We start from the raw sequence: 17,419 nt of genomic DNA on the forward strand, positions 1-17,419 counted from the left end.
CTGTCCACATTAAACCCATCAACCACCAACAGTGCCTACATTTTGTTACCTGTAATGACAAGAACTCCTTTGTCCAGCAAGCTGAGGGCGTCACCAACGCCTTCACAGACAGGCGCTATCCTCCAGAACTAGTCTGCAAACACATCTCCTGTGCCATCTCTGCTGACAACCCTAGTCATCTCACCAACCCCAGGAACCAGCCATCACCCAATATCACACCGGACTGGAGCAACTGAACCACATCCTTCACCAGGGCTTTGATTACCTATCGTCATGTCCTGAAATGAGGGACATCTTACCCAAGATCCTCCTCACTCTTCTTAAAGTGGTTTTTGGTCACCCACCCAATCTCCACAACATCCTAGTCCATCCCTATGCCATTTCAAAACCTAACCCCTTGCCACAAGCATCATAAACCTGTCGAAGGCCCAGGTGCAAGACCCAGCACTTCGTACCCCAGTCCTGTCACAGGTTTATCTTACCCCATCAGGGATGAAAGTAGCTATGTCATTTAACAGCTCTGCTCCAATCATTGTACTGCTTTTCATATTGGTATGATTACCAACCAGCTATCCACTAGGGTGAATGGCCACCGCCAAACTGTGGCAAGTTCAACGTAAACTACCATGTGGCACAACATGCAGCTGAACATAACATGCTTGATGTCAATGGCTGCTTCACTACCCGAGCCATCTGGATCCTCCCCTCCACCATCAACTTTTTTAAACTGTGCAGATGGGAGTCATCCTTACAACATACTGTCTTCCTCCTATAATTATCCCAGCCTCAATCTGCACTAACATGCTTTCCCCACACCCTCCACAGAACAGTTTCCATGCCATGTGTCCTATCACCTCCTCCCCAGTCTTGTTTACCACTCCCTTTGGTTGCCACCCTCTGTCAACACACCCACCCATCTTTCTCTGTTCCTCTCTCGTTTCACTCAATTTTCCCAGCTCCCTACCCCACAATCTCATGATGCATATGATGGCATTCTAGTTGCTGCACACTACCTCAGGCAGCAATCCTCTTGTTCCCCACCCGTACACTGCCATCTCTTCCCCTTCCCCATCCCATCCAGATTACTGCTTCCATCCCACATGGTAGTTGCAGTCTGGTCCAAGTTGCCGGAATTGGTGGTCATGTGTGTGTCAAGTGTGCTTGCTTGTGTGAATGTGCATTGTGTGTTTCTCTTTTTCCCGTGAAGGCTTCTGTGTAAGTTTCTTTTAATTGTGTCTGTCTGCAACTTAGCATGTTACCTTTGTGGTAAGTACCAATCTATCTTTTCCTACATGGAGTTACTTCTTTCTTTGGTAAATTGAGGAAATAACAGAGCAACAATTTTCTAAAGCCGGAGAATAATTGTTTATTTTTTATTGCCTCTGGCAGCTTATCATTTATGTGATTCTCACTTCATCCTCTTATAACTGATTTTGCTGTGCCTGTGCCTTAGTTCAGAGCTGCATAATTACAGTTTAGAATGATTGTATTATGCGTTGATGAATTCAGTATTTTTGAAAGTCTTTTATCATACCACTTATGATCCTTTTGTGAAATAATCTGTTTTCGTATTTACTTTGATCATAAACTTTTATAAATAATGTACTTTTCAGAATGAGATTTTCACTCTGCAGCGGAGTGTGCGCTGATATGAAACTTCCTGGCAGATTAAAACTGTGTGCCCGACCGAGACTTGAACTCGGGACCTTTGCCTTTTGCGGGCAAGTGCTCTACCATCTGAGCCACCGAAGCACGACTCACGCCCGGTACTCACAGCTTTACTTCTGCCAGTATCTCGTCTCCTACCTTCCAAACTTTACAGAAGCTCTCCTGCGAACCTTGCAGAACTAGCACTCCTGAAAGAAAGGATATTGTGGAGACATGGCTTAGCCACAGCCTGGGGGATGTTTCCAGAATGAGATTTTCACTCTGCAGCGGAGTGCTAGTTCTGCAAGGTTCGCAGGAGAGCTTCTGTAAAGTTTGAAAGGTAGGAGACGAGATACTGGCAGAAGTAAAGCTGTGAGTACCGGGCGTGAGTCGTGCTTCGGTAGCTCAGATGGTAGAGCACTTGCTCGCAGAAGGCAAAGGTCCCGAGTTCGAGTCTTGGTCGGGCACACAGTTTTAATCTGCCAGGAAGTTTCATATCAGCGTACACTTCGCTGCAGAGTGAAAATCTCATTCTGGAAACATCCCCCAGGCTGTGGCTAAGCCATGTCTCCGCAATATCCTTTCTTTCAGGAGTGCTAGTTCTGCAAGGTTCGCAGGAGAGCTTCTGTAAAGTTTGGAAGGTAGGAGACGAGATACTGGCAGAAGTAAAGCTGTGAGTACCGGGCGTGAGTCGTGCTTCGGTAGCTCAGATGGTAGAGCACTTGCCCGCGAAAGGCAAAGGTCCCGAGTTCGAGTCTCGGTCGGGCACACAGTTTTAATCTGCCAGGAAGTTTCAATGTACTTTTGTTTGCTAAAATCTGACATTATGTCAATATTCTGCAGGGAAAATGTTGACATTTGGTGTCCTGCTCACAAAATGCCCCCGGTAATGCAATGATTTAAGTCTTGGCAGTAATCACATAGTGTCTTAAAAATTTTTATTCCTTAATAAATGATACTGTATGTACATTTTCCTTCCTGGATGCATGCCTGCTAATGAACTTCTTAACAGTTGTTATACTTTTAGTTGTTTCAATGTGTTTTTAATTTTATGCCAGTCCACGAGACATAAAGCAGTAAAAGGTTCAAAATGGCAGCTTTTATTTTGTTGGTTGCTATATAAAATCAACTTTTCATAGTTTCAGTTTGACCGTAAGAGTAAAATTAACCTCTTTTTTATGTTAGCCATAGTAGCTTTTCTTGGTCACTGAGACGGTGAAGCCACATCTTGCATCACAGCTTCATTTTCAGGACTTCAGGTGGCCATTGAAAACCAACATGTCTGCTGCATAAGTAACATAAGGAAGCCCAGGTTGGAATATCAACAACACACACACACACACACACACACACACACACACACACACACACACACACAAAAGCAAGCATGCTTCAAGCACATTCCATTCTGAGCTGCTGGAGCTGGAGTTGTGATTTTTGAGGTGTCTAGTGTGTCGGTAAACTGAAGAGTGAGCGAGCGAGTCCCCACTCTGCCTACCCCTCTACGTCAGAAGGTGCTTCTGCAGGCTGTTTCACAATGTGGTACTGGTCCTGCCATGACGCATGCTTTAAATCTGTGGCGATGCCATGTACAGATTCGTCCCAGCAGCGTTTATTTCAGATAAATGCGTTAAGGCCATAAGGAATATGATAGACTGGTAGCTTCTTCGGAAACACAACATTATAGAGTAAATAATATTAACATAGGAACAGAAGTCAGGATTCTGCTACAAACGAAGAACCAAAAACCTGTTCATGTGAATGTATGTTCCTCTACTGCTGTTCGTAAAATGAACCCCATATAGTGCAATCAACCTATAGAATTTAAGGTTTGTTATTACTTTTTATTACTACTTAAAGGTAGGAGTTTTCTTTGAAGGGCTGTGTTGAAACAGAAGAATTCTTGCAACACGAAGAGTTTTTAAAAAGTAACGAGAAATTAATAATTTCGCTTGTTGTATTAGTCCAGTACGCACTACTTTGTTTGTCACTCTCTTCGTAAACATGTCTGAAAAGTATCTGTACAATGTGAAGCATATTGGGTATTTAGTCTATTGTCGGCTGTCAAAATTGTTACATGTGTTTTGGTAATATCAATGATTATTTGTTTTGTATACAGGGTGTTACAAAAAGGTACAGCCAAACTTTCAGGAAACATTCCTCTCACACAAATAAAGAAAATATGTTATATGGACATGTGTCCGGAAACGCTTAATTTCCATGTTACAGCTCATTTTAGTTTCGTCATTCCAACGTGATCAAATTGTAAATTTTCACAATCAACATGTGTGGGCTGACGAGAATCCGCACGCAATTGTGTAATCACGTCATCAACACAGATTTTCTGTGAACGTTTGGGCAGGCATTGTTGGTGATGTCTTGATTGGGCCCACCGACGCTCAATGGAGCACGTTATCATGATTTCATATGGGATACTCTACCTGTGCTGCTAGAACATGTGCCTTTACAAGTACGACACAACATGTGGTTCATGCACGATGGAGCTCTTGCACATTTCAGTTGAAGTGTTTGTACGCTTCTCAACAACAGATTGGTGACCAATGGATTGGTAGAGGCGGACCAATTCCATGGCCTCCACACTCTCCTGACCTCAACCCTCTTGACTTTCATTTATGGGGGCATTTGAAAGCTCTTGTCTACGCAACCCCGGTACCAAATGTAGAGACTCTTCGTGCTCGTATTGTGGACGACTGTGTTACAATACGCCATTCTCCAGGGCTGCAGCAGCGCATCAGGGATTTCGTGCGATGGAGGGTGGATGCATGTAGCCTCGCTAACGGAGGACATTTTGAACATTTCCTGTAACAAAGTGTTAGAAGTCACGCTGGTACGTTCTGTTGTTGTGTGTTTCCATTCCATGATTAATGTGATTTGAAGAGAAGTAATAAAATGAGCTCTAACATGGAAAGTAAGCGTTTCCGGACACATGTCCACATAACATATTTTCTTTCTTTGTGTGTGAGGAATGTTTCCTGAAAGTTTGGCCGTACCTTTTTGTAACACCCTGTATAGATTAGAGAATCTGTATTAAATTTTCTTATAAGAACAGAATAAAGTGCATCAAATTCTTAGAAACATTAAACATTGCTTGTGGTGAGTCTGCTATGAGTAAAACAACAGGTTACAAGTGGTGGAAACATTGCAAAACAGACCTTAAAGGGCAGTGGCTTTACAAACATAGATGAGATTAAAAATGTGTCCTTAAGATAGCATTAAACTATCCCAGGGAAACAGTTCCATAAGTGTTTCGTGAATTGGAAAAACACTGGCATAAATGTGTAGTCTGTAATTGGGAATGTTTTGAATAGTAACCAAGATAGAGATTTAGTGATAGAATATATTCAAATGCTACTGTCCCATAAGCACATTCTATTAGGAAAAAGTTAATTAATTTTTGCATGAAGTTCTTAAATTATTGCTGTTTTTGTACAACTAGTGATAAAGATATTTATTGCTTTGGACCATATTTGACTGCATTTATCTTCGAAAACTGTTTATCACTTTTACTACCATGTAGTACATTCCTACCAAGAGAAAATTTGTAGTGTATGGACAAAGGTTTGAAAGCATACATATCACATTTTTTAAGAAATGATTCATGGTCATGGTTTGAAAGCATACATACGGTATTTTTTTAAGAAATTATTCATTGCCTGTTTACATACATCATATTGTAGAGGTCATCATCAACAGTGTCACTGTCATTATTGTCAACATTGTCACTATTTAAATTAATAACTAGGGCGTCTAGTAGGCCTATGTCATCAGTAATCCCATCCTTATCCCAGTACTTTCTTTCAAGTTTCTCTATGTAGAGGCAGTATGCACTCCAGTCATCTTGACTTATAGTTTCAAAACCTGTAACAATTGGGACTAGTGTTTCTATATGCATTTTTTTGGTTACTGTAAAATTTAGTTTGCAATCAGAAACGAAAACTCAGAAAATTGCTACATACCTTCTTTCACCAACTGCAATAACTTCGTCATACAAATATCTTCAAGAATATTTCTTCCTCTGATTTGAGTTTTTCCCATGCCAATTCAATTGGATTTAAGTCACAGTTACATGGTGGAAGCTACAGCACCGTGTGTCCATGAGCTTCAGGTATTTTATTAGTTTCAAATACTTTGTTTTCCGGCTTATGTTGTTTCAGTAAATCAAATAATTTGGTTTTCTCACTGACAAATCAGCTTCCACCTTACTTTTTAATAACCAATCAATCATTTCCCTTTTATTCGAGAACCTATTTGCAGCTTTGTTATGCTTGTTCTTGTGATGTCAAATGTTGTCCATAACAGTAACACAGTCAGGTGGCTGATGTGGAATTAGTCAATACTGAATTTGAAAAATTTTTGTAGTTTATTTGCCCATGGTAGACCCTTGTTGCATATCCCGCTTTATAAATTAACAGTGCGTTGGATAAAAGCCCATCTGTCGATCCAGTATTGACCACAATAATCCTATTGCATCTGCTAACAGTGTCCATAAAGCCATCAATGTCAGGACCCTGCTAACATTTGCTGTAAGCAATGTTGTTGTCCGCCTAAGTTTCATTGATATAAAAGAAATTTCTGCCTCGCCCCCTTAATTTTCTCACTTGGATCAGCACTTATATCGCCAGTCAATTATATCCTTTCTCTCTACCAGAATCTTTTGTTTACTTACAGATTTTTTCCAGGTAAATTCCATTTCAAGCAGTGTTGTGTAAAACATCCTTCTGCTGAAAAAAAATGGATTTTTTGTTTTATGGCAGTAAGCAATTTTCATAATGTTGGCACTATTTTTTGATTTAAGTTAAAGTCCTCCATCATTTGTCGGATGACCAATTTTGTGAAACTGCCTATAAAGATGGGTTTTGTCCCAAAATTATTAGTTTTCCTTTGTGATTTATTTTCGTGTTCCTTTCTTATGCTTTGTATTATAGTGGTGAGGCTGATATCTGCATAAATTGCAGCCCTTTAATTGGGACAGGTAATATTAGTCAACAATTCTTTTTGTGGCACATCTTTAACACACACTGTAATAACATTAGAGGCGATCGAACGCTCGTTACTCCACACACAGCTCCTCTTCTTCGTATTCTGCACATTTTGTTGCAAAGCAGGACGATTATCCATAGCTTCCGGATATCGAAATGTATCAGTATGTACACAAAGTTAACTGACTGATGCTGGCAAATAAGATCACACTAACAGAATCGACGCATATCATTGCATGCTGATCTACACCAGAAAACAGGTAATGGGCAACTGATTTTGGGTGCCCCTGTAGGCCAGTGACAGGGTTTTTCCAGGAAAGGCCACTTTCCCCACCAAAAGCACTGCTTGCCCTTGAGTTTACAGACTGACTATACTTGCTTGGGTGAATGAATTTGTGTGTGTGTGTGTGTGTGTGTGTGTGTGTGTGTGTGTAACCTCAATGTCACCTCAAATGTCATTTGCAAGCAAGGGGTTACATTCATGCATTTTCATCATGTTGACATTACAATGAAGGCCCCTCAGAAGTCATTTGCAGCCCTGAAGATAGAGTTGTGTTTTGATATCTACATTGGCTAAAATGATCCATTTTAATGACAGTATACAGATGTTATGAGTAATTTTCCAGTAAAGAAACCATAATTAAAAATCTGGCTGTGATGATCTGAATTTTGATACTTCTTAATTACTGTGTATCAGAATTTTGTAGTTTTTTTTTTATTTTTCCTAAATGATGAGGCTTTTCTATTATTAATGGCAAGAAAAAGGAACGGAAAAAAGTATATTCACTATAAAATGATGACTCTTAAGAACGCGTGTGTGCTTCTCACTCCTCTAATGCAAACATTGTTCTTTATGTTTCAGTCTTGGTCTTTGGTTGCAATAGTTTTGATGATATCAAGTGGTTTATTTCTTTTTACATATAAAGCCACTCAGTTCAGCTTGGAAGGTTTCATGATCACTTTGCTTGCTTCATTCATGAGGTTCGTAAAAAACAGATTTTTCTATCTTATAAATGATTCTTACAGTAGCTTTGGATGCATTTTTGCAACAGTCTTGGTGCTATTCTTTTGTCACCTGTTTAAAACATCTTTTTAAAAAAATATATACATAGAAAATGGTAATCGAAATTAATTTCAGCTGGAGACCCTGCTCTCAACATAAATATAACAGTTTGTTGGTAATATTTTCATAAAACAAGTAGCACATCAGTGATTGTATAGAAAATTTCACTTGAGAAAAACAAAATTATGAGACATAGTTGTTGGCCATTACTTCAGGAGGCAAAAATTTTAGCACTACCAATAATGTAAGAAAAGATAGATTGCTACTTACAGTAAAGATAACATGGTAAGTTTCAGACAGGCACAATTAAAAGACACTTACACATAAACTTTCAGCCAAAGCCTTCATTCACACAAGCAAGCACACCTCACACACACATGACCACCAACTCCGGCACCATAGTCTAGAATGCCATGTGTGTGTTTCCCTTTTTCTGATGAAAGCTGTTTCCAAAAGCTTGCGTGGAAGTGTCTTTTAATAGTGCCTATTTACAACATAGCATGTTATCTTTACGGTAAGTAGTAATATATCTTTTCCTACAATGTTGATATTCCTACCTGGAATAATACCAGTATACACATATAAAAATAAAAGGAACTATTCTAACTTTTGTTCCTATTAGTTCCTTCCGCAGGGGGAAAGGAGGACGTGTTGGCTAAGGCGAAAGAGGAGGAGCGGGCCACTCAGACAACAAGTGGGTCCCTCTCATCCTGTGACCTGAGTGACATCCTCTTTAGTAATGAAATTTTCACTCTGCAGTGGAGTGTGCACTGAAATGAAACTTTCTGGCAGGTTAAAACTGTGTGCCAGACCGAGACTCTAACTGGGGACCTCTGCCTCTCGGGGGCAAGTGCTCATCTGAGCTACCCAAGCACGACTCACACCCTGCCCTCACAGCTTTACTTCTGCCAGTACCTCGTCTCCTACCTTCCAAACTTCACAGAGGCTCTCCTGCGATGCTGTAGAACATTCTCTCTCTCTCTCTCTCTCTCTCTCTCTCTGTCTCGGCTATGAAAACTACTTAAGTTTTCAGCAGGACTAAAAATTTCACCTCTTGGAGGTACATATTGGCCAAAAATTCAGTCTCATAATTTTATAGCACATTATTAATATCAAAGATGGCCACAAAAGAGTTAATAGCAGGTATGGAGATAATCCATGAAGTTCAAGAAAAGCAGAAAATTTACCGCTTTCAACTTTGGAGGAAGATGTATCCAAGTTACCATGTGTGCAAGTACCATTGATATGCTCCCCAATTTTGATGAGGTTCTAAAATGATTTTAATTGTTCTCATTTCTTTGCAGAAACAATGATTGTAGATCTCCTTTTCATTCTATTATACTGTGTCCCCCTGCACCTGAATTGTAGATGAGATAGCTCTCCCACTTAATTCCTAAATGGCCGCAGTTCCTCCAAACTTTTCCTCTCTTTTGCTAGACGACAGGACATGTGGTTTCAGATGGTTGTGTTTGTGTTGTCTTCTGTTGTTGTCTGTATCTATTACTCTCTGGTAAGTGGAAGTTCTTTAATTTTTATGTGATTGTAATTTCAATTTGGAGATCCTTTTCTTTACCAACACTTATCAATTTCTACTACTACTACTACTACTTCTACTACTGTTGTTGTTATTATTATTATTATTATTATTATTGTAAGTACCCATTAATTGCATTTTTGCACCATTACGGCAGTTATTATGTTGATTTTGAACTGAGAAAGGTGGCGTAGTGGTTAACACAGAATGGAGCTAATTCCTCACACAGTCATCTCGATTTAAATTTTTCATGAGTTTCCAAAAGCATTTAATGCAAATTCTGAGATGTTTGCTGTGAAAAGGCACACCCACTTTCTTTCCTATCCCCTTCTCTGAGCTTGTGTTCCTCTCTAATGACCTTATTGCCACTATGTACCAGGCCATGCCTGAACTCCGAACCTTGCCTTTTGCAGGAGATTGAAGCTGTGAGGGCACTATTTACTTCCACATCAAAGGGACAAGGATGTAATGTACATAAAAATGCAGCATAAGAACTGTTCACATTCAGAAGCACTCATGTCTGGGCTGAGATTGCTAGGAGCACTGCTCTGTCAGGGCTTAGCACAGTGCAGGTGATCATGGAACTTCAGGCCATGAAAGGCTGGTGTACCACAGGTTGGAATGTTGGCTGGATGCCCTAATGATGTATGAGTTCATAAGAGATTGGTGTACGAGCCAGCAGAGAGAATGTTGGCAGTAGTGTACTGAGGAAACTCAGGCAATAGCTTCATGCCACAGGGCATACCAATCTCTCTCTGCACTTGCACCTAATGTCTCAAAGTTTAATTAAATACAGTATAGTATGGGATCTGGAAACCAACTAGTTATTTGGTGAACATCGGGATCTGAAGATAGGTCAGTAAATTTGAGAAAGAAAACAAGTAAGATCAAATTGAATATAGTAATGTTATTACATGTGCATTGAGAAAAACAAGATGAACTAAAATTAAAATCAAGACATATATTTTTATTAGAGAGGAACACAATTATTATTCCTTTCGTGTGTGTGTGTGTGTGTGTGTGTGTGTGTGGGGGGGGGGGGGGGTGTTGTAGTCAGATGTAAATTTCATTGTAAACAAGAACTTTAGGTAGAATAGCAATCCTGGTTTTGAAAGTAAACAAGCTGAATTCTGATCATTAGCTGGAAGACATATGTGGAGAGTTACAGAACTAGATAAATTACAGCAAATCCCACTACACGGTGATAATGGGAGACTTTAATGCAAGTTTAGGACAGACTAGATAATGATTTTTCATTATGAAACTCTGGGAATGATAATGGAATAACTTAGGCCATACATTATTTGAACGTGCTATAAGCTTGTCATGTGTTTTACCTGCATAAACTTCTACTGTGTCTCATCTGTCTCAAATGCTTTTATAATTTCAGCCATTTTACCTGTTACACATTAGCAACAAAATTCTTTCTATTAATTTGTTGTGACAATCACACTGAAATGCCTTCGTAATGTCAACAACAAATCCTAGTCTGCTAGTGTTGTTGTTACAGGAGCTACAAACCTCACTGTTGCTGTGCTGGGAAATCTGTACTTTCTAAACTCATACTGTGCCTCATGTAGAATTTTTTATCTATAAATATTTGACAGCTCTGCACTTTCTGCCAGCAGGTTCTAGACTGTAAGTTTTTCCACTTTTTGAGAGGCAATGGTTCTCGCCACTTTTATTTTAGGTACATCACAATTTTTGCTATAAGAAGAGTGGCGTTGGCTTCACATTTAGTCAACTAAATACTTACTTTCATAATGAATTTTTGGTTCTTCATTCAGTGCTTTTAATGACAGTTTTTTTAGTTACATTAATTATGATGTGTCAATTTGCACAAAGTAATTAAGTGTGTGGATGTAATTTATTAAAACAAGACATTTTTAATGGTTCTGATCATCGATTTGCTGCACATTTTGCCTTTCATCAAATTTGGCACTTTCTATGTGTATTATCAATGTTAAATTTATGTTACATTTGTAACATAAATTATTTTATTTATACACTAAAGTAGTGATACACTCTTGTATTTAATGTAGCTTTTTCTGCAATTCTAAAGCGAAAACATAAAATTAAAAAAAAAAAAAAAATCAGTCTAATAAATGAGATCTAAAAGCACATTGAAATAGCCCTTATGAATCAGTTGTAGAAAGTAGTGCATAGCTAGTAATAAAATGAAATAGTGTACAGTCTCTAGAATGTAGGCTCCTTCAAAGGCTCTTTAAAGAGAGAAAGAAACAGAAGTAGACAGGAAAAGTGTAAAAAAATGAACAAAACTGTATGACATTCTAGTGTAAAGTACGAGGGATATCCACAAAGTACATTACGTTTTGGAATTAAAAATAAATAAAGTATTGGAAATTTTTTTTATTATATACAGATGAAAGCCACACTTCAATACTACTTTTCTACATAGTTGCCATTTAAATTAAGGCACTTATCGTAGCGATGGACGAGCTTGGAAATTCCTTCGTCGTAAAATTCGGCCGCCTGCGCCTTCAACCACGTGGTTACCTCTTCTTGAAGCTGTGCATCGTCATCAAAACGCTGCATAGCCAACCACTTCTTCATTGCTGGGAATAAGTGGAAGTCGCTCGGTGCCAGGTCGGGACTGTATGCGGATGAGGAAACAACTCCCACTTGAAAGATTCGAGAACTTCACGAGTGCATTTGCCGTGTGGGCCCGGGCGTTGTCGTGAATCAGCAAGATCTTTGAGCCCAACTTTCCCCTGCGCTTGTTTTGTATTGCTCTTCTGAGGTTGTGCAGAGTTTGGCAATACCTTTGAGAGTTTATTGTAGTGCCTCTTTCCAGGAAATCCACGAAAATCACACCTTTTCTGTCCCAAAAGACAGTCATTACGTGGTTGAAGGCGCAAGCGGCCGAATTTTACGACGATGGAATTTCCAAGCTTGTCCATCGCTATGATAAGTGCCTTAATTTAAATGACAACTATGTAGAAAAGTAGTATTTAAGTGTGGCTTCCATCTGTATATAATAAAAAAAATTTCCAATTCTTTATTTATTTTTAATTCCAAAACGTAATGTACTTTGTGGATAGCCCTCGTATAAATCATGCACAGTAAAGTTCTGTGAGGATATAAAACGCTTGGACAAGAAACAGAAATCAAACCAAAAATATAATATCAAACAATGGAAAGTCCCTGTTGGAATAACAACATTGTGGAAAGAATAGGTTACCACTCACCACATAGAGAAGTCCGTGTGTTGCAGACAGACACAGTGAAAAACAATGCTATAAATAGTTCACCTTTCAGACAAAGTCCTTCTTCAGAAATAGAAAACTCCCATAAGAACAACTCACACACCGAAATGACCACTGTCTCTGGTTGCTAAGACCTGACTGCACTACCAAACTGGCACACACTTGTGCATATTTGTATGAGTTTTCTACTACTGAAGTATGACTTTGCCCAAAAACTGAAATAGTTCTAACATTCTTTTTCATTGTGCCGTCTGCAACTCGATGCTTCCGCTATGTGCTGAGTCATGATCTACCTTTTCAAAAATGAAATATGTATGATTTTAGTATTTTTGATTGTCTCAGCCAGACCTGCTTCAGTGTGTGTCGTTGGCAACCACAAATGTTTTCTTGCCTGCAAGTACTTATTTGTTTTTTGTGTTTACTCCTTCTGTGCAGTAAGAGGCAAAGAAATTTGGAATGATTATTTCAAGACTGAAATCACATGCTAAACAGTAACTCAGGAATGCCTCATTTGTATTGTATAACTGTCAATAAAGATAAGTTACTTCAAAGTGTATTATTTAATCTTTCAGTGGCCTTCGCTGGACGTTAGCTCAGCTTATCATGCAGAAATCAGAATTAGGTCTGTCAAATCCAGTGGACATGGTATACCATGTACAGCCTTGGATGATTGTGTCTGTTCTACCATTTGCAGTGGCTTTTGAAGGTAATTCACAAATGCATAAAAAAAACTACCGTTATGATACTACTTGTTAATTTTATGAGTTTTCTTGTGAACGTAAAGGTAGCTGCTATAAAAATGTATCAGCAAAAAGTCGTATAAAATTAAGTCTTTTTCCTTCATTACAGTCACTTTTGAGAATAACTCTCTACCCAATTTGTAATGATGTTCTCAGATATATTTGTTTTTGTGGGCTTCAGTCATTCCAATTACATGTAAAAACTTTACTTCACCTGTCCCAAAATGTCATTCTTTCATATTCTTACTGTCTTTTCTATAGAGCCAGGAAGAAGTAGAGGGAGGAGGGAGGACAGCCATCTGGAAACCCATAGATACTGTAATAGCAACTTGACACACAAGTTCATGCCTTGTCAAGGTGATGCCATTTTCTTTCTGCATGGGCTGAAATGACCTTTACTGAAAGCTTTCAGCAAGTGAGATGAGGTCACGTAGTCCACAAAGGCAGCTGTCCACATTTGTGTCCCATTCTAAGACACAGGTTTAAACTTGTTAAAATGGGATGCTTATCAAAAGGTTGTTGCTGCAATTTGCATGGAACTCTATGAGACAAAGCAGCCATTTGGATGCACTTTAATAACTTTCAAATGTCTTGGCCACACTTTTTATAATTTCCAAATTTTCCTTTGCGTTTTGACATTCAGCCATTTTCAAAGACTATAAAATATGAGAGTTGCCCAGAAAGTAATCAACCACATATTTTTTCTTCAACAATTCCTTCTTGAACGTAATGATAATTACACTCACGAAAGAATGGTGTTCTATCTACACACCCTATTTTTCCACGTAATCTCCATCCTGTTCTATGGCCTTCCTCCAGCGCGAAACAAGGGTACGTATGCCCTGTCAGTACGAATCCTGGCTTGTGGAGCCAGTGCTTCACTGTGTGAATCACATCCTCATCGTCCTTAAAATGTCTTCCACGAATGGCATCCTTTCATAGCCCAAACAAGTGGAAGTCCGAAGGGGCTAGCTCAGGTGTGTCCACTGTAGGTGGTGTCCCTGACGACTGCAAATTGTGGAGATCCACCGAACCGCCTTCTGATGATCTCACCCTCCATGCCCAGTGACTAACTGTACTTCTGTCGACAGCAGATGTCCCTAGACTTTGCACAAGCATTTGTGAATATTCCCCCACTTTCTTTCTCTGCAGTGAGAAAATCAATGATGGCACGTTGCTTGTAACATACAACCCTTACACACACCTTTTTGGAGCTGTCCTGCAGCTACACTATTAGTCGGAAGTGACGGATACTTGGCTGTCTCAGGAGACTTCAAATAATACATAAGTAATGTTTCGTATTTGTAGCATTGTTTTTGGCTAAGAAAAAAAATTCAGTGCATTACTTTCTGGGCAACCCTCATACAATACAAAAATGATTTCAAAAGATATGGAAGTATGTTACAGTTTGCCATTGGTTAGAGACACAATATGGTGAGTGGAATATGCTCTTTTAGCTGAAGTACAGGACGAAAATATACTTCAACAAAACACATTTATTCCAGAGAATTCTACCAAAATATGCAACATCCACGATAGCAGCCAGGATTAAATAGTCTACAAAGTAACAAGGGTTAGAATTGAAATAACAGTTGCATGTAGACTAAGGGACATGTATAGGAGAGAACTAGTTCATTTAGCTACAAAACCATATTCTGCTCAGTGTATGATGTACAATTTTGGTAGACATTTTTGGAAAGCAGTGATCAATAAATTGTTATATTTTGACTAAAGTTCAGTCTTGATCACGTCATGTATGTTTTAATGATACAGGTGACCGGTTTCGGTTCTTTCTACAAAACCATCATCAGACCTGTGGATAAATTTTAAGAAATACTAGATACCAATCTTTAAATAAGATGAAAGTGTCTAATGATGTCAAACTTTAACAAGATAAAACAAAATTAATTATACCCTGGCTCCTTTATAATGGTATATTTCTTTTGCCATGGGTATAACTAGTCTTATATTTTAAAAAACAAAAGAGTAGATGCTTTTATTATAAAATTTCGTCAAAAAGGTCGTAATAATATTTTTCACGAAAATCTAATTGTTCATTGAGCAGCATTGATGATTTGGTTTTCAAATGAGCATATATCTCGATTTCTTCTAGGATATTCATAACTAAGCCTTTATTTGCATAATGAAGAACTTGTAAATTCTGTTGTACTGTCCCCTCAGCATGATTATTGAATGCTACATGATGACCAAATACGGACTTTGTTCGTGAGGTACCCGACGTATGTTCTTTGTACCTTACTGCAAAATTTCGACCTGTTTGGCCGATATATATTTTCTCACAGTCTCTACATTGGATCTTGTACACTCCTGATCTGGTAGATTTTCCATTATCTTTACTTACAGTATGTCTTAATTTTTGTTGTAAAGTATTGTTAGTTGTAAATGCTATTGTTATTCCAGAATTTTTGAATAAATTAGTAATTCTATCTGATATGTTTCCCATATATGTCATCTTCATATATTTTGGATTACCTATTAGTGGAGTACTTTGTGATTGTTGTACTGTATTAAAAATGATATCTACCTGTCGTGTGTCAAAAGAGTTTGTTTTTGCAATTTGTTTTAAGATGGTCATTTCCTTTTTGATCTCATTAGTTTCTAGTGGTAATTTTAGTATTCGGTGTATCATAGACTTAAAAAATGCTTTTTTATACTTGTCAGGATGACATGATGTGGCATTAATAACAACATCAGTGGTTGTAGGTTTCCTGTATATGGTGAATAAATGTTTCCCATTGTTATTAGTTATAGTGAGATCTAGATAGTTAATAGATTTTCGATTTTCATGCTCAACTGTAAATTGTAACTTTGGATGCATAGAGTTTAATTTTATAGCAAGTTTCTCAATTTCATCTTTTGAACCATTATAAAGCAATAATGTATCGTCTACATATCGCTTGTAATATATGATTTTATTTGCGATATCAGGGTTATTTTTCAGGAATTGCATCTCAATGTGGTTCACGAAAATGTCTGCAACTGCCCCAGCTAAAGAATTACCCATTGCTAAGCCATCTTTCTGACAATAGATTTTAGTATTAAAAGAGAAATAATTGTAATGTAAAGTGCATTCAAGCAGTTCTATAAATTCGATTATTTCTTCTTTAGTCATATTTTTGTATTGTATTAAGTTATCCCTAATTATATTAATCGTCTCATTAATGGGTATATTTGTATATAAATTTTTAATATCTAATGAGGTGAAACTTGCACTAGTTGGAATGTCTATATTGTGGATTTGTTGTGCTAGTTCATAACTGTTTTTGATACTGAAATTGCTGTCATATGTATAGAATGCTTTCAAAATTTTATTAAGTTTCATATTTAGTTTATATGAAGGACTTCTTTTGTAGTTGACAATAGGTCGTATAGATTTCTCATTTTTATGCAGTTTAATCTGTGATCTTAATTTAGGTATTTGGGGATTCATATTTTTCATCATATTCTTTTCTTCAGGGGTCAAGAGGTGATTATTTTCATCGATCAATTTCTTGATCTTTAGTTAGAACTTTGGAGTGGGATCTTTAGTTACTTCAACGATCCCATTTTCATTAAAAAATGAGTGTGTTTTAAATATATAATCGTCTTCTTTAATAATAACAAGGGTATTTCCTTTATCGGCCTTTACCACAATTGCTTTCTCTGCTAGTAGTTTATTATTGATATTTTTAAGTGTTTTATGTTCAGTTTTTTTATGCAGTTTATTTTTCTCTTTTAAAATTAAATCCTTCGTTTTTAGGGCTATCTTGCATGCTTCGGGTTTATTTACTTTCGATATTTTGCTTGTTGCTATAACATCAGAAATTATGTGTTTAACATTCGTATTATTTAGTGGGGGAGTCAAGTTATATTTTAAGCCTTTGTCAAGTAGTGATATTTCGGACTTTGTGAACAGAATGTCTGTAAGATTCATTGTCCTTGGATAAAATTGATGTATATTGTTGACCTTTTCTAAAAGCTTATTTTGTTGTTTAGCTACGAGTAAATCAATTTTTCTCTTATGTCTTTGGGTAATCGCCTTACGTAAAAAGCCTATTTTCTCATCAATGCTGCTTAGTAAAATAGAAAAAATCAAGGGTGAGAGTTCATTACTTAAAAGATCTTTTATCTTAAAAGCTTCTCTAATTTCAGATTTAATCCATAAAATACTACTCTTTTGTTGTACATATGTTACATTACTAGATTTG

General features: G+C 37.7%; 1 protein-coding gene across 1 annotated transcript in view; it reads left to right on the forward strand.

Moving 5' to 3' along the window:
• The window catches only part of LOC124794822 (solute carrier family 35 member C2), an 87,628-nt gene that overhangs the window by 43,976 nt on the left and 26,233 nt on the right, over positions 1–17,419 (forward strand). Inside the window, exons 4-5 of the mRNA XM_047258482.1 lie at positions 7,510–7,628; positions 13,044–13,177. Of these exons, the coding sequence (XP_047114438.1) occupies positions 7,510–7,628; positions 13,044–13,177 (253 nt within the window). The remainder of the gene's footprint in view (positions 1–7,509; positions 7,629–13,043; positions 13,178–17,419) is intronic.

This window comes from Schistocerca piceifrons, chromosome 4, assembly GCF_021461385.2.
Source record: "Schistocerca piceifrons isolate TAMUIC-IGC-003096 chromosome 4, iqSchPice1.1, whole genome shotgun sequence".
Lineage (NCBI taxonomy): Eukaryota > Metazoa > Arthropoda > Insecta > Orthoptera > Acrididae > Schistocerca > Schistocerca piceifrons.